Raw genomic sequence first — 18,429 nt, forward strand, 5'->3', positions numbered from 1 at the left:
CGACAATATGACTGTGAACGGAATAAAAGTTGTGACTTATTAGTTAGTCCACACATTGTGTTGTCCTGCTAACACTCATTGTGTTTAATAAACCGTTTATATGTCAACTGTGTTAATCAGAGCAAATTCCCTTTAACTTATTAGATTACTTTGAGATTTAAATGGTACCTTAAATTTATTGGGAAAATCTGCAGGGCTGCTGGACACTTTGTGAATGTAAGCTTCTCAGAGTGCATCACGCTAAGATGAGTACATTTCTTGATATCCATGTTCTCACTTTCCAGCCTGCCCATCCCTGTTGGTGTCCCCGTGGATACTCAAGCCTAAACTTTGTTTCAAAAACAAAAAGAAATGCTGATGCTGAATAACATGTAGCCTGTATGACACCAACAATTGTGAAATTGTTTTGTCATAAATTTGTATATTAAAAAAGGAAAGGTCAGCTGGTCGGGGTTCAATTTCACTCTCATCGATCTTATCACTCGATGAAGTGAGAACACAGAGCTCAGTATCTGTGCACTGGACAATATTGGCGACGCTACAAGCCTTGCTTGAGCTATTTTAATGTCAGTCTTTCAGGGGGGCTTATTACTCAGTGCCACCCCTCTGGGCCCTGAAATCATCTGATTGGACAAGAGTCGACCAGATGTTTAGTGGTCACCTAAACATCACTGTACAATTTTTCCCAGTATATGCCTACTAAAAGCAAACAAGCAAACGAACAAATAGATTTAAAAAAACAACAACAGTTATTTGTAAAATATTGTGTACTGGCTAAACACTTCATAAAAAAACGTTTCTGTTAAAAGACCTCTCCATAACATTCAGTACTCAGTACCACTGTTCTAATTTGTCAAGTTATTAATCGGGTTTATTTGTTTTAGTTTGCATATATTTATTATCAAAATCTTGCCTATTCAAAATCTCTTTGTGCACAGAACCCATATTGAAAGTAATCTTCACAGCTGTGCAAACTCGAGTGCAACCTTCCATTCTCAAGTATATGTTTATATATGCAAACGCAATTTAATGAACTATATTTTAAATTAGTTTATAAAAAATCATGGCCTTATTAAATTTGTGAGAACAGGGAGTGGTTAGGCTACTTTATCTTACAACTGTCTTGGAAATATGGTTTCAATTTGATAATGGGGTGTGGTGCAATTCAATTTGATATAAAAGGAAGTTGCAAGTGAACTTTACCATCGGGTTGATTTCTTTTAAATAAAAAACCTGAAGAAAAAGCAGACATGAGTCTCTCTGAAAAAGACAAGTCCGTGGTGAAATGTTTCTGGGGCAAAGTGTCCTCAAAGTCCAGCGAGATAGGAACTGAGGCTTTGGCCAGGTAAAGTTTCTTTGGTGTCATTGTCTGAAGTGTTTGTCATTTCTCGTCATTACTTTTTCTTTCACGTTTCACAGGATGCTGACTGTATACCCGCAGACCAAGGGCTATTTTTCACACTGGGCTGATCTGAGTCCTAAATCCGCACAGGTGAAAAAACACGGTGCAACCATTATGGGAGCTGTCGGAGACGCCGTCGGACACATGGATGACCTGAATGGTGCTCTCTCCAAACTTAGCGAACTGCATGGCTTCAAGCTGAGAGTGGACCCTACTAACTTCAAGGTAAGATCAACAACTATAGATCACACGAATGCAAGCCTACATCAGGTAGTCAGCATTCGAGATGTACTTAGCTAAATTGTTTAGTTAAAATTTGTGAAGGACTGGATGGTTTCAATTTCCATATTAAATTAGAGGCCTATTTCTTGTGGCTGACTTCACTGTGTCTTTTGCACTTCCGCAGATCCTTTCCCACAACATTTTGGTGGTTATGGCCATGTTATTCCCCGGTGAATTCACTCCAGAGGTCCACCTCGCCATGGACAAATTCCTTGCGAACGTGGCTTTGGCTCTGTCTGAGAAATACCGCTAAAATCCAGGAACCAGGAGAATGGGTGTGTGACATGTCGCCCACAACGATGGCAAGCTACCGTTTAAGTCTTGTGAATAAACTAAAACATATCAGAAGTCCATTCTTTGTTGTCTTTTTTTATTATTAAATTTCACCCCCACACCACCGATTTCGCACTTTTTCAGCATTATAATCATGTTTTCAGAAATGCATTTAAAACGTTTTTAGAAAAGTGTTTTCCTGCAACATTTTTAGTGTTTTTAGTGTTTTTCTTATCATTAATTCTCACCGCCAAATTATTTCTATGGTTTCACGCCTCACCATTATACTGCAATCTACTTCACATCCGACTGTTGAGGGTGATTGTCCTCCAGTGTTATCTGACAGACAGTCAAATTTTCCGTGGCTTTGCCAGAATTAGACATTCTATGTTGGCCGAACTTCAACTGAGAAACCCATGGAACCACATGTGGTGTCTATTTTTCAGAGTTTGATTAGAAAACTGTCTTTATAGAACCTTTTATGGTCCCGGTGCATTACAACATTGTTCATACATTCAAAAGAAAAACATTGGGAACACCCTGAATTCTCTCAGTTTAATTGATTGATTTATACAGAAACAATAGGGGTCGTCCTCCCCAGGGTGTCTACTGGTCCTGTGAGCTGATGTGAGGCGTAGACCTCAGACAGCTCCTCATTCTGTGACTTTCACTGCGCTGATTGAGTCCACTGGGCCTGATGAAGCGGTGAGACACAACGGAGCTGTCCAAGGTTCTCGCGTCGTTTGTGTTTGCCACTGCTCAGTGTGGATTCTGTAAAACCATACTTTCACCAAAAATAAATTCATCAACTCATAAGGTTTTGCCATTTCTTTGTTTACCAATTCTTACTTCACTTTGAAGCAATCCAACAGGCCTGTCTGCCCTTTTCTCGACTTGTGACAATACTAACGCCACTAAGTAAAACAAGTCACAATTTTGTTGACAGACGATGATAAACAGGCCTACGGCGATGTAGGCTACTGTAAATGATGCTCCATCTGCAAAGTAGCCATTACTGATAAATGCGCAGGCTAAACTGAGTTCAAAGAAGAGGATTTATTAGCTGCGAGATTACTCTGGCTGATAATGTTTTAGTTTAGTAGCACAGATCGTTGCATCATGCAGTTTGCCAGGAGCACCCTCTGGTGGACTTATGACTCTCATGCGTACAACTGGTTTGAAAATCGCAAATTGTATTTGGAAGTTCAATGTTCATTGCAAACGATAAAACGCTGTGATCAGAAACATCTTAAAAGATAACAGTTCCAAAAACAAACAAACAAAAAAAAAAAACAGTTGGTAACATGTGTTAGACATTCATTTGGGGAAAAGGGACCATACTAAACTTGTTTTAAATATACTCAATTAAATTGCAAGATGCTCTGTTTTGGATCCTTACAAGGATTATTTATTTGCCTGTTCCTCCCTTGAATGCAAATTGACTGCAGTCTTATAAAAGCACAGATATTTTTGAGTTTTGTCACAGAGTTCTGTCTTCATTTACAACATGAAGTAGTCTATTTAGCATCTTTCAAAATTTCACTAACAGGTTTAAATAACAAAATGCATCATACTCTGTTGTATTCATAAATTACAAAATCTAACAAGCTGAAAGGCAAAAAACAAATGTAGAATATTTAACTAAAGTACAGCCATTGCAAGCACAGTAGACCTACGTGCAAATCTTTTTCCAATTTTGTCATTTTGCAGGATGTTGAAATGAATTAACCTACACCCTGTAGCATAACTGTATTTGGAGATTTTCTGCTATTCTTCTTTGCAAATCCTCTTAAGCTTAGTGGCATCAGTATTATCACTGCTGCTATGGCTGTTACAAATGATCTTATTGGCATCTTGGATAAAAATAGAATCGTGCCATCTTATTTGTAGATCTTTCAAAAGTGTTTGATTCAATGGATCACTCTAGTCAAACTCAGAAATGCTTACTTGTGTTGTAATGTTTTAAGTATTATCTAATAGGAACTCAGTGTGTACAGGGCCACAAATTAGACTTTCTTGAGATAACTGGAGGAGTGCCCCAAGGTTCCATTCCTCCTTGTATAGTATTTTCTTATAGTCATGATCATGCCCTTTAGCCCCACTTACTGTTCTGGACTTTTATTTTGAAGCTCGTTTCCCCACTTCCGGTTCCCAAGTAATTTCTTCAGCTTTACTACTCATCACCGACCATCGTTGTCTACACCTGTTCCCCTTCCTGTTTAGACTCTGCTTTCCCCTCAGTTCCCTGTCAGGTCCTCGTCTTTTTTATTAGATGGAACAGCCTGCCTTTAGGTTTAGCTTTTGATTTGAGGTTTGGTAGTCGTGTTCCCCAGCTAGCTCTGCTGTAGGCACAACTAGCTGTGCCTACAGCACAGCTAGTTTGCTAATGTTAGCCATGTCACAACTGTCTGGGATATCAACACTCATGGTTATTTTTCATATCTGTTCCTGACCGGTTCTGTTTAGTGCCAACTTTTAGGTTAATGTCTTTTATATTTATACATTTATACGTGTATACCGGTTTGCATCTGTTCTTTTGTTTTCTCTCTCCTTTGATAGTTCTTTAGTTATCGTAGACTGGGTTCAAGTTTATCCTCAGTTATTTCTGGTCCCGTTTGTATTTAGATTCCCCCAGATTTGTGTTTTTGTATGCATTTTTTATTATTACCTTCTAAGACAAAGTCAGTTATTCCCTAGTTTATGCATTTGTGTTCATGTACGGATTCTGATAATAAGTTGATGTTATTCTGAATCTAGTTTTGGTATTTATGTATGAAATTTTAGTCTTACTACACTAGTTTCATGTAGGATTTTCTATAGATATGTCTTGTCTTCATTTTCTAATTCGGATTCAGATTTACTCTTGCTAAATTCCGTAATGCCAGTTTCTTATTCTTGTTAATCACCGTCTTTTGACACATCGGTCTCCGATCTCCTTCTTGATTGAGTTTAATTTTGTTTATTTGTATGTTTCTAAGAACTTGTGGAAGCCACTTTTTTTGTCTGTTTATGGTAAGGTACATGCATGCAGCTGCCTCCAGTATAATGAGTCTTGGTTCAGTGTATCATGCTTTTTACGATTAATTGCTAATTGAAAATCTCTAACTCACCACTGCATTCCCTATGATTTAGCTGGCTGGACATGACTAAGTATTCGTAGACAACTGTGGTGTATATTCATCTACAAAGCTTTCAAGGATAATCTCCCAGAATACCTTACTCCCCTTCTTTCTGCTAGTTCTAGTTGTTACAATATGTGTTTTTTTTTCAATATTTTATAAATGTTTATTTTATAATTTTATTTAAATAAACACACGTATCTCTATTGTAAAGAATGCAGTGAGGGAGAAATGTGATGTTTTTCCTAAGAGGCCTCTGTGCTTGAATAGCTGTCAAAAAAAGGAAGGTTGGAAGGTGAACATTTGGCTGATGTCCTGAGCGCAGGTACAGGTGGAACAGGTTTTCATTGAGGATACCTCTGTACTTTACGTGGTGAGACTGGTCAGGGTTGAGGGAAAGCTGAATGGAGTAAAGTGGTACCACTGGGGTGGTATAGGACAGGTGATGAGCAGTGTCTTACTTCCTCCAAACATAATGATTAGAATTAAGGCCACACGGTTCAGTCTTGGGAGAGAATCTTGTTCCTCACATTGTGAATTTGCTTCAGGTCCTTTTTTTTTCAAACTCAAAGCAAGCTTTTGGCAGATTGGCAATGGTTGTCTTTCCGGAAATTTGACCCATCTCTATACCTCAGTCAGAGTGACCATCCGGTTTTTGGCCATCTCTCTTACTAAGGCCCTTCTACTAAATTAAATAAAATTATAAAATAAACATTTATAAAATATTGACCCCCTGATTGCTCAGTTTCGGTGGGCGACAAGTTATTGGAAGAGTCCTAGTTCTGCCATTTCAGAATTATGTTAAATGGTAAATGTTATACCTATCGGCACTCAAAGCACTTTACATTGCTTCTTATTCACACACACTCACACACCGAGCTGGCCAACACTCATCAGGAGCAACTAAGCTGGGGTTTGGTGTCTTGCTCAAGGACTCGAAGTCCTTGTGGGGACATGGTGGGGATTGAACCAACAACTTTGAGATTGGTGGACAACCGCTCTACCTTCCTGCACCACTGTCACCCCTATGTTGCTATACCCAAATATTGCTGCTCTTGGGAACCTGCAGTGCAGCAGCCTTCTCCATATCTGTGTGTTGCAATAATCCTGTTTCTGAGCTCTTCAGGCATCTTCTTGAGCTTATGACACAGTATGCATTGTCAGGTATATAAATTGCTATAGGATGCTATAGAAAATTGCTAAATCTACCACTATGGCCTTCACGTGTACTTCTACCATATGTCATCTGTATCTGTAAGACCCACAGGTCTTGATAATTCTCATCCACCTTGGGACATGCATCTTAATTTGACTTTGAGAATTTCAGCCTGTACTGGGGCATAGATACTGTATGTCTGTACAATATACTGGCCGCTTCGTTATGGCCATGTGCTTGCCCTGCTGCATAAATAAATAAAGAAACAAATAAATAAATATGCTAACTCATATATATATATAAAATCATGCATAGTTAAATGTTATAAACATGCATACAGGTTGCATTACATTGGCCCCCTCATTCAATTTTAATAGGTTGGCCAAAACATTAGAACCATCTCTTAACATATTGCACTCTAGTATGACTCCACCACTCACTTTAATCTCAATAATAGAATTATCACCTTTCTGACAGTTTCAACTTAAAAACTGACAAATTATAACATTGTGCAAGTAGAATTAATGTCAGCTGCTTTTATATTGTACAGGTGTACCTAATAAAATGACCAGGGATTGTATATTGGATGTAATAATAATGGCGCAGAGTTCTTCTTTATTAACTCTGGCACCGTAAAATATAGCTACTGTACGTTTAAACTTTATGAATGTTTCTGTACCATGTAAAAAAATTGTACGGAATCGATGCCACACTTGTTGCTGACCTTATTTGAAATCAGTGAGACAAACACACAAACAGTCATGACAAGTCGATTGCATTTGATGATTTATTCATGTAACCAGACTGACTGAGTAAACCAGAGCCTAAGCTGCTGTCCGCCCGTCATCTGCTTCTGCTTGCATTTTATCTGTATCTCTCAGACAGGGCACGAGCCACAGCTCCCAGAAACTTGTCCAGAGCCACATGGACCTCAGGGGTGAATTCCTCGGGGAAGGTGATGGCGAAAACCACAAGGAGGTTGTGGGAGAGAATCTGGGAAAAAAGGTTAAAATTGAACCACCATAGTTAAAGTTCTTCCTCCTGATTATTGGAATCTTCCGAATACAAAACCATTTATACATGTTGGTGCTGCAAATGTTAACTTCAGGCTAATCTCACTAATACGCCACTGTTGCCTTTACTACTAAATCTTCTTATAAGTTCCTGTTTTCGTTTCAGTGGGGGAGGTTTTTCGGGATGCGGTCTGATTGTGCAGGACTTGTTCATGACATAAGCCTGTATAGCAGCAGTGCATATTTAGCACTCGGTGAGATGCATTTTGAGCTTTTGGCACTTTTTGTCTGCCACATTTCGCTGAATAGGGCCCAGCTCGACATTGTTGCAAAATATTTGTGGTCATATCGTTCACAGAATTGTCAAATATAATTTATAAAGACTATTATCGTCTGAACATTATGTTTTAATAGAAGAATGTGCGTGTTTTCAGTTTTAAGGGTGTGTTAGGATTATTACATCCACGATGGGTGAATAGAGCAGAACTGGGTGTATTTAAAACGTTTTTTGGTTCGACCTGAATATTAAGCATCCTTAAATGACAGCTGAGCTGCCCTCTTTTCAAATCAAACGTAGACCAAGTCTACAAACTCCACAAACAACCACTGCAAAAGCTCTGCAAGCGTAATCATCTTATGACATTTACCTTGAAGTTAGCAGGGTCCACTCTCAGAGTGAAGGCGTGCAGCTCACTGAGACTCAGAAGACCCGCAGCCAGGTCGTCGATTTTGGCCACAGCATCAGCAACTCCAGACATGATGGTCTTTCCGTGCTTCTTCACTGGGGCAGAGCCGGCGCTCAGGTCCTTCCAGTGGGAGAAGTAGGTCTTGGTCTGGGGGTAAACCGCCAGCATTCTTGGCAATAAACGTAAGTGAAAAGGTAAGTCGGCATAGATACATACATGCATAGATTTTGTAAAAGCAAGTTGGATCTTTTGGTCGTATTTACCTGGACAGAGCATCACTGCCTATGTCACCTGCTTTGCCAGAAGCTTTGGACCAAAAGTCCTTGACCGTGGCCTTGTCCTTAGCACTGAGACTCATCTTGCTTGTTGATAGTTTGGTTGAAGTTGAACGCCGCAATCAGCCCAAACTGAGAGGGATTTATATGAAACAGGGCATGGGCACACCCGGGCCATCGAGATAGGATGCGCGGCAATTGGACGGGCTCCAGATGATATGTCAGCTTCAATGAGATAAACATGCAAAAAAAGAAGAAGAAAAAACACTTGTCATGACGGTCCTGAAGACTAGCTTGACATATGCGGCCACAACCTATAAGGTAATTTTTTGGTACATGATTCGAGAGCTTCATTTACCATTTACATTCTTTTGCAAATCCTTATCCCATCCTCAAAAAACAAACAAATAACAAAAAAAAAAAAAAAAAAAAAAAAAAAAAAAGTCTGGAACTGTTTTTATCAACAGCAATTATTAAAACATGGGACACATTCTCAATAGGTATCTGCTCATTCTATTCAAACAAAGCACGTGCCAGTACTTTGATTTTATAAACAATTTTGTTTTTTCTAGTGTTGCCTTGTTGAAGTCAGTGACAGGACACAAAAGACAACACTGTGTTTACACCATGGCAGGATTACTGAAATGTCCCACCGGGCACAGGCCCAGGGGCCCTCATTCATAAACTGCAAAATATCACAAAATGAACAAAATGTGACACTAAACAACCACAAAGAGATAAAAAAAATGTCAAAGAAACACAAGAAATGTCATACACATACATAAAAACATGGCTGCATGGTTTGTGGTTGTTTTGTGTGTCACATAGCTGGGTATCTTGCTCCTGTAGGAAGGGTGGGGGCCCTTTTACACGTCTGTGCCTATGCCAGGGTCTGTTATCTCAGAGTTCATCCATGGTTTACATATAGCTGATAAATTCTAGCAGATCCACAAGCCTTCTCCAAATACTGTACTGTATATTTGCGGTATATTTGTCCAATAGAATCACTGTGTGGACTGTTTGCATCTTAATGGGACACAAAATTGCAAGTGCACTATTTCTGCAGGTCGTACAAGCTTTGTGGTCACAATGGATTTGGCCTTGGACAAAAACTAAAAAGTTTCAAGGTGCAGAACAAAGACACCAGTAGATCACTTGTGAGTGCATTAATAACAAATAAACATTATCAGAAATACTTCTATATACGCTCAAATAATTACTTCAATTATTAATCTCAATTCATAGTAATGGATAGTGTGTTGGTCTTGTTTGGTTACAACACACAACCATTCCACTCTGCGGTAGCAACACAGCTGCAGCTGTACTGGTTGAAGCTCCTGTTGTGGTTGATTTATAATGACATTATTATGTTACAGTACTATAACAATTTACTGCACCTCATCATCAACCAAAGAAGGATTGTTAAGCCACAGGGTTTAAGCAAGTACTCTGTCAATTCATTGCACACATTTAACCCCTTCATGGTGCAGGTCACAGCACAGCCATGACATCATCTCATAGTGATATAAAAAATAGTTTTTCTCAATCCGCCTAAGCAACAGACAGTTGTAATAAAGACCGTGTCGACTAACTCAAAGATTGCAGTTATTTCTCTGGGTGAAACAGAGGACTGGGAGATATACAGCAGACTGTCATGCAGCATATCAACAGAATGTTATACCATGATTATTATAATTTAGCAGACTGAAAGCCTGAACAAAAGAAACAGTAATGGCTAGGATTGGTATTGATATGCAAAACAGCCAATAGAAACATAAGAGGTGGAGCTGTTTGTGTGCTATGATTACTCCTAACACTGCATACTACATAATATTTTGTAACAGATAATTTTTGACTTGTGTATACACACAGTTTTTTCAAGTATTTTGCTGACACTCAAAATGTTTGAGATTGGTCTGTACTAATCAAAGAGTACAGTTGAGGGAGGTACACTTCTGAATTAATTGACTTTATTTGAAATTTGCTTGAAAACCTGTTGCCTTACAATATTTAGGTTTTTACACAACTGGATGCAGTAGATACATCTAGTTGACCATAGCCTTTTAAGCACATTTCTTTTATGTTCACATTTCTCAGTTGAAAGAATCCATTCTTCATCCAACATCAAAAACATCCAGCTGTGGCTGTTGGAAACAGAATACAAACAAATTGGAAGACGGATTGTTTAAATATATTCTGTCAGTCCAAGCATACTGATTGAAAATCTAGGCACTGAAATAAACTAATATTAAAAGATTTGTTTATCAGTTGATACCAACATGATGTCTAGAGTTATTTGCAGTGATGTTTGCTGCCAATATATAGTGTGTTTCTAAGGCTTATCTGAAGGAGTACTGGGGCCTGTAAGGGGTGGATCCGCGGAGTGGAGAACAAGATAATTTTTTTTAAAGAGTAAGCAGCAGCTTTGCTGATACCGATTGCAGCATAACAGCTCTTTCTACTATTTCCATTTCTATTCAAATAAAACAAAGTATCCAACATTTATGGCTAAAGGTTAATGAAAATAAAAACTACAGAGGTTTAATGACTGACCCACCAACCCAGATGAACAGTCATTGGACATTTTATGTCCACTGTTTAAGCCAAGTGTGAATATGTGTAAGCTACTCATGAAAACCTGTTTCACATTCTGCTTCCTGATTTATGATCACATTGCTCACAATACTGTGAGCAATGTGAGTGAAGCTGTCACTTCACTCGTAATGGACTCTCATTATTTCCCAGATATAACATTTATTTAATTATTTAGGCAACCATTTAAGTACATTTTAGGAGAAGACCCATGTCCCACAACTCTTTAGATCTCTACACAAGCTTCCTGTAGCTGCTTGCATCAGGTTCAAAGCTCTGTCTCTTGCTCACAGGGTGGTTAACTCGACAGGTCCCGCTTACTTCAACTTACTCATTCAAGTCTACAATTCTTCCCGCCTGCTGCAGCCTGCCAACGAACAACATCTGGTGGTCCCAGCACCGCACAGAAGACACCAAGCAAAACTTTTTAGCGCAATGATCCCACAATGGTGGAACGAGCTACCAGCTCTGCGTGCTCAGCAGACTGACTCTCAACATTCAAAAAACTGTTGAAAACAGAACACTTCTGCATCTTCCTATGCAATTAAATCTCTTAAAAAAAAAAAAAAAAAAAAATCCTTTCTACTCTTTCTCGCATCTCGTAAACTGTGAAAACTGTGAAATTTCTGATAGGACTTTGCTTTGATGTTCTCTCTTTGACTTAGATTCTTGCTGCCTTGTTCCTCACTTGTAAGTCACTTTGGATAAAAGCGTCTGCTAAATTATTACATGTAAATGTAAATGTGGGAGATATCTCCGCATTATGCAGTCAGTGTGGCTTAATATGAGTTTGTAAATCTAACTCACAAAGTCTCTAATTATAGACCTTTTGCTCATTGAAATGATCCAAAACCTTATCTAACCACGCTGATTTCACAGTCCCATAGGCCCTGAAGACCCACTGTTCAAAAATATACTTTTATTGCAATATAAATGTTATTCTGGCGTTTCATAGTGAGTTTAGGATGCCATGTTTTCCATGCATGCTCCGTTTCAATGCCAGATAACAAATCAATACAAATGTTAGGGGTAAGAGTATTATCATTCAAATATTTGCCACACAAGTCTTAATGCAACAAACAACCATAAACGATGTGTTTTTCATCTCTACTACAGAAACATTATGGGTTGACTCACAATACAAATTCTGTCCATTAGAGGTACATCACACCATTGGTCTGTTCTATTACCAAATGATGGCCTGAGCTTCTAGAAAGGAATACATATAGATGTAAAGTAACATTCATGTTTCATCATGGATTTGCACTGAAAATATGTATTTAGGTTATTGTTTTTTATGTGCCCTCTTCTTCAGTTGCTGATTAAGAACCGACATAAACGTTTTCATACCGCCTACATCTAGCGCATCCTTAAAGAAACGTCTGACCATAGAGAAACCATAGATTTATACAAGGCAACTAATAGAAGGAAGCCATGTTTTTTTTAACAATGTGAAGCTGTCTCCATAGTGATTTGGGGGCCTAGGTTAAATCATGTCCCCTAACAAAAATGTTCAGGTTAACAGTATTCACAGAGGCAGAGGTGGTGTGGTTAGCAGCGCCGTCTCACAGCTAGAAGGTTGTGACTTCGCATTAGGTTAATTAGTGCATCTAAAATTGCCCCTAGGTGGGAATGTGAGTGTGAATGTTTCTCTGTCTGTGTATGTCTCTCTGTGGCCCTGAGATAGACTGATAACCTCTCGCCCGATGACAGCTGGGGTAGGCTCTAGGCGATCCAAATAGGATAAGCTTTGACAGATAGTGGATGGAGTTTAAGGCAGAGACTGTTTGACATGATATAATAGTGTTTGAGTGACCTCTAGTGGAAAAACGCCTGTCTCTTACCCACCATTATTATAGAAGGTCTAGTCGAATTGAGTTCAAAAGTTTGTATTATTTTGAAACTGCAAGAAGAGCATTTTTTTCTTAAACACAAGAATAAATACACAATTAGCTTGTCCAAATTCCTTTATCCAGTTCCTTTATCTCTTTACTTTGAAAGTGCAAATGGAGAGGGGGGCAAACCTAATCTTAAACATATCAAAATAACAATGCATTTCAGCTAGTGCAAATGTTCTTTAACGTTACGGAACCGGTCTAAGTAGTATCTAAAAAGGTATAGCAAAAAAAATAGATATGGGCGCCAAAGTTTGCCCTTGGTAGATGGGTAAAGATTCAACTTTTATTTATGACTGGGAAAGCAACATTGTGCTATAGCTCAATGTACATTAAATATGATCTTTTTGCCATTTCAATAAACATTAAACTCACTGAACACATTGTTATGCTCAAGGAGCCAGTTTGTAATGATTTTATCTACTGGATGGCCAAACAACTGTGCTGTGCATAGGCTAACATACTGACATTCCAACATAAATACAGTTGTTTTCTGATGTTATCCTTTTTTTTCGGTTTTAATTTCACGCTACTGCAACATCACATAGTAACAGTATATAGAAGAAAGAATAAAACACTGATTTACAGATTAAATATAAAGAAAGCTGGAAATAAGGTCACAAACATAATATGCTACAGAATAGTACGAACGTATATGTTTGATCACGTTGTTAGATCGACACACACAGGACTTTTCCACATGAAACCAGGGTTTGACTTTAATGCTAGAGGTTGTGAGCTTTAATGATGATAACAACGTGTGGTTATTTGGCCATACTAACCGATGTTGACTGTTACCCTGAAGGTGTTTTCCATAGCCCTAACGCAGATGTTTATGTGTATATAAAGTAGGTACAGCGGCGCCCCTGGACCTTTCAATAGTAACACCCAAGGGCACACGTGGCGTCACTGTGATACGCCAAAGGACATAAAGACGTTGTATAATTTCAGGAATCGTCATTATCTGAGGCTGTAGGTTGAGAACGTGTTAAAAATTCCGGCATCGCTGTTGATTTGTTTTCATAAAAAACGAAAAAAAAGTGTCATATCATAAAATGTGTAAAGTAATGCTACTGCAACGTGTAACGCAAATTTGATTTTAAATGTAGTGGAGTAATAGGTGTTAAGGAGTAAAAGTCCAAGTAGCCATAGTTAAATCTACTTGAGAAAAGTACAGATGCGTCAAAACTGAACATTCAAACTGAAATACCCTCAAGCAAAACAGTAACAATGACCCCTGGAAGTAAGATGATAGCACTGTGGTCATTGAGGGATGGACATGGTCAGCAACAATAATCAGGTAGACTGGCATTTAAACTGTGCACAGTTGGTACTAAGGGCCCAGGATGTGCCAAGAGAATTGTCATTGGAGCAGGTAACGTTTTTCCAATGTTTTGTTGTCCACGTTTGCTGAGACCTTGTTATTTGTAAACTCGGTTTCCTGTTCTTAGCTGACAGGAGTTGCCTCCTGTGTGGTCTTCTGTTGTTATAGACAATCCGCTTCAAGGTTCAACATGCTGTGATTCTCAACTGTAACAAGTGGTCATTTGAGTTACTGTTGCTTTTCTTTCAGTTTGAACCAGTCTACGTTTTCTCATCTGACCTTTGGCATTAACAAGACATTTTCAGCCAGAGAAGTAGAGCTCATTGAATATTTTACCGTACTCTGTAAAGCACAGATATGGTTGTGTGTGGAAATACTCAGATCATCCACAACTCATGCCACATTCAATGCCTCCATTTACATATTGGTGCTGATATAGGTAACTTTCTGACCACTAATCACCTAGTTTTTGCACTTTGTAGACACACTGCTGTGTCTCCACTAGTGTTGAGACCAAATCTCCTTTGCCCGTGAGTGGAAAATTTATATAGTCTTAATCCTCGCGGGAGGTTGTCTCAGAGATCCTCCCATGTCCCATCCGTGTCCATGTATGGATTAACAGCTACCGCTAGAGGGCAGCTCTAGACAACAGCTGGGCCTGTGCAATCATCAACGGCACATATGGGTCTTGCTACGTCATGTTTTTGTTTCCTTTACTGTTGTATTTACAAACTACAATCATAAACTACAAACTACAATCAGTGCAGTTTATCTAATTTGCTTAGACACTTCTGTCCACTCTGAAGTAAATTTGTCAAAAAAGTTTACACAAAAGCATTTTTCGCTTAAACAACACAACTTGTGGTCAAACCTTTACACTCTTTCAGTCAGTCACTAAACAGTAGATTACAACATACAAAATACAGTAAATCTATTAATATCCCAATATCACATGGTGATGTTAAGAGAGAAAACACAGAAAAGACGAACACTGTAAAGTGAAAATACAGAAAAATAAAAAGAAACCAAATTAAACTTTTTTTTTTTTTTAAATAGGCCAAAACGAAGAGATGAAATACAGAATAACACTGAATGTCTTCCCTTGTGTTTGATCCAAGGTTGCAAACACCATCTTTTATAGATGGATGAGGACTGATCACATATAGATAAGGGATTCATAATTCTGCAAGTAACTTCTATCAGCTGTGAACATGGATTTACTTTTGTTTGACAGAGTTATTATAATAAGGTTTTGGGTCAGTGAAAGACTTGTGAGTTACCAGTTTTTAAAAAAGGATGTAAAAAACGGAAGGCGTATGTTGAAGGTGTGCTCCAACATCACCTCTACTCTATGCCGTTAAAGCGATTATCTCAGCATTGACATGAAATATGAAAATGCTTCTGTGATGTCTTGCATGCTATAGGCCACACAGGGCAGGGAGAAAGCCACAAATGATTAAAATAAAGATTTTATTATTGTTTTTTTCCATCTTGGTTTATTTGTCTCTTCAATAGTACTGACTGCTCATAGCCTCGACCACAGCAGACAGAAACTTCCGCCAGGTAGCCTGGATCTGAGGGTCCATGTCGCTCCTGAGTTTGCAGGCAATTTCGATGGTGATGCAGTCGGCGAGCAGCTGCGGACAAAACAAAAACGTATAAGAAATCTATAGGTTACCTGGTTGTATTGCTGAAATGGGCATGTTTCTTTGGATTTGAGAACACTTGTATCTTACTCTGAAATTATCTGGATCCACGTGGAGTTTTTCGTAATGCAACCGGCTCAGAGATGCATACGTGGCTTTGATGTTGTCCATGTTCTTGACCGCTTTGGCCAGAGCATTAAGCACCACTTTGCCGTGAGCTGCTACTTTGGGGTTATTCAAAACAGCGCTGACAGTGAAGATGTCACCAAACGTACCGAAATATCGCTCGGTCCAGGGGTAGACGATCAAAACTCTGTCAGTGTGAGAGGACATTTAAGATTTATTCGCCTTAAAATTAATTTGTAAAAACACTCGTAGTTTTAAAAACAATTCACAAACAAAGTAGACTTTGTCTATAGTCTTTCATTATAGGACCTGGAAAGACCTGCTCTAAAAACATACAAACTAAAAAATAAATAAATAAATAAAAAATACTAAACTAAACAAATTTTAATAAAGCTACTAGCACACTATTTATGTTTATCTCTATTCAAGCCCCATAACCTCAGTGTTTTAACCAAGAGAACACAAAGTGCTTGTCTGGTAATATGAAGGAGACAAAACGACAATTAACATCTTCAAATAGGATTAATTATTAATTTGTAATTTAAAATTAACCAAACAGTAAGATATGTTATAAATCTATGTTCATAGATGATAATGGTGCCATATTTTCTGACCTAAGCATTTTTTTTAATCCGTTGCAAACATGAAATATACCTTATCACCAAATTAATTCAGATGACCGCACCCATCTGAAGACCAACATCAAATTGACCATGTGTGCTGCCAGAGAGGCCAGAGGAACTAGCAAAGTCATTTTACCTCGAATATAAGGTCATAATATTATGGCTGCCAATTACAGGAGCACCATCATCATCAGGACACATCCGAACAACAGTTGTTACTTTTAGACCCACGGACTCTTTTCATTTAACCTAATTAGTTTTCAGATTGTTAATTAGTTTTCTTTATGTTTATTATTATTATTGTTATTATTATTATTGTTATTATTTTAGAGAAATCTACCTGCCAAGGAAATCTATGAAACCGTCTTTCGCATTTAAACATTAACCAGTCTGTGGGATATGGAATAAATCCTGACACTTCACAGTCAAACAAACTTCAAAAATTAAAGGTCTAACGAGCCTCGTTCTATCACTTGGGTCCACCGGTTACCCTGCCACTCCACGGGGCAGCTAAATCATTACCCTCTATATGTCGGCTATATGTTTGAATTGAAAACCACATTCTACCTTGGTATAAGTTGCTGTCCAATCTCATCGATATCTATTTTTTCCCACACAGCATTGACCGCGCTGCGCTCCTTGTCTGTCCACTTGACCATAATGTCAGTGTCACAGCCGTTCAGGTACCGCTGTCCTTCACGGATTAAAGTGAGGAGCGATGGGCTCCTCTGGTCACCGTTCAGTCGGAGATGAGAGGGCGTCTGACTTCGATTGTTACTAAGGGATGGTGATGTAAATGATTGACAGAGTATTATCAGCACCACGTTACCTATTGTCCTCGTCTAAAGTCTAAAACCTCAGCAATGTCCGGCTTTGGAGCTGGCCTAACATTAAAAGTGCTTCTCACAAAAACATTTCAACATTTCCTTTTCTTGGCTCTGCTCTAGTTATTTTGCCAGAAGTTAAACTGAGATTAGTCAAAGTCATCAGTATCTGAGCAGGCAGGCTTCCCCGCCCAAATAAATTATGACAAGCTCCACTTAATATCACAAAAAAAGAGGCCTACATGATACATTTTATCATTACATGAAATTAATATAACCGCACCCTCATTCTACATGTCGCCCAGTGCGCTTTCCAAGAAGCCACTCGAATAGCAAAACAACATCCCCTCGAATATAACATTATATTGCAGCAATTTAGTCCAGACAATAAGCTGTTATTTATAATACAGACCGAGGGCAGCTGCATTATGTGTTGACATCACATGCAAGATAAACCAAAGTAAGTAGTAAGACTTTTCCATAATCAGCGGTTTCTAATAGGGAAGACTAGGGAAGAAAAGATCACGATGAAAGTGTATATATATAATAGGCTGCTTAAAATACTTCAAGGGAGTTTATAGTAAACTACTGTGGGTTTAAGAAAAAGACGAAGACTACACTAATGTTACAGCCCAACTTATATTCAATTAAATTGTTTTCCACAACTGAATTGAGTTTTGCATTTCATCTGAAAGAGAGCAAGTAAAAACCACAAGATATCCCTAGTAATAGGTATAAAGAATCATACACAGGGGGGGGGGGCTGTAGCTCACTTGGAAAGGCAGTCGTCTTGTATATGTCGAAGTGTCTCTGGGCACTGGACACTGAACCCCCAACAGCCCGTCCATCTGTGCAATATTAGGCTGGTTTTCTATTCTTTTTATTATTTTAATACGGCCAAACTGTTAAAACCACTTCCTTCAGGATTTGGCTAGGGGTTAGCTGCAGCATATTTCTCTCTAGTCCTATAAATATTTCAATAGTTACTCCTTTGTTCGCAGCATCAGTTTTTTGATGCTACCAACGACTAGTGAGAAAACTAAACCTTTAGGAGTATTAATACCGGAATGTCACACAAAGAAGTAGCTCACTCTTGCTATGGGCAGTAACTCTAAAACCACAAGTAGCAATGTCTAATTATTTCCATCAAATGATGACCATGTAAAGAATTGTTCTTCCCTGCATCTTCAAAC

At 38.5% G+C, this 18,429-nt stretch overlaps 3 protein-coding genes across 3 annotated transcripts; 1 reads left to right on the top strand and 2 right to left on the bottom strand.

Moving 5' to 3' along the window:
* The first annotated feature begins 1,185 nt into the window (after positions 1 to 1,185).
* On the top strand, positions 1,186 to 2,032 carry LOC137099862 (hemoglobin subunit alpha-like). The gene is made up of 3 exons (XM_067477208.1): positions 1,186 to 1,345; positions 1,420 to 1,627; positions 1,809 to 2,032. Exons 1-3 carry the CDS (start codon positions 1,251 to 1,253, stop codon positions 1,935 to 1,937), a joined length of 432 nt encoding a protein of 143 aa, XP_067333309.1. The 5' UTR covers positions 1,186 to 1,250; the 3' UTR covers positions 1,938 to 2,032.
* Positions 2,033 to 7,001: 4,969 nt separating this feature from the next.
* Positions 7,002 to 8,352, bottom strand: LOC137099863 (hemoglobin subunit alpha-1-like). Its single transcript, XM_067477209.1, has 3 exons — positions 8,195 to 8,352; positions 7,893 to 8,100; positions 7,002 to 7,225 (listed from the first exon to the last, which is right to left on the bottom strand). The coding sequence occupies exons 1-3, from the start codon at positions 8,287 to 8,289 to the stop codon at positions 7,097 to 7,099; spliced, it is 432 nt and encodes a 143-aa protein (XP_067333310.1). The 5' UTR covers positions 8,290 to 8,352; the 3' UTR covers positions 7,002 to 7,096.
* Positions 8,353 to 15,470: 7,118 nt separating this feature from the next.
* On the bottom strand, positions 15,471 to 17,343 carry LOC137099858 (hemoglobin subunit beta-1-like). Its single transcript, XM_067477206.1, has 3 exons — positions 16,980 to 17,343; positions 15,754 to 15,976; positions 15,471 to 15,654 (listed from the first exon to the last, which is right to left on the bottom strand). The coding sequence occupies exons 1-3, from the start codon at positions 17,069 to 17,071 to the stop codon at positions 15,526 to 15,528; spliced, it is 444 nt and encodes a 147-aa protein (XP_067333307.1). The 5' UTR covers positions 17,072 to 17,343; the 3' UTR covers positions 15,471 to 15,525.
* Positions 17,344 to 18,429: the final 1,086 nt, after the last annotated feature.

This window comes from Channa argus, chromosome 15 (genome assembly GCF_033026475.1).
Source record: "Channa argus isolate prfri chromosome 15, Channa argus male v1.0, whole genome shotgun sequence".
Taxonomy (NCBI): Eukaryota; Metazoa; Chordata; class Actinopteri; order Anabantiformes; family Channidae; genus Channa; species Channa argus.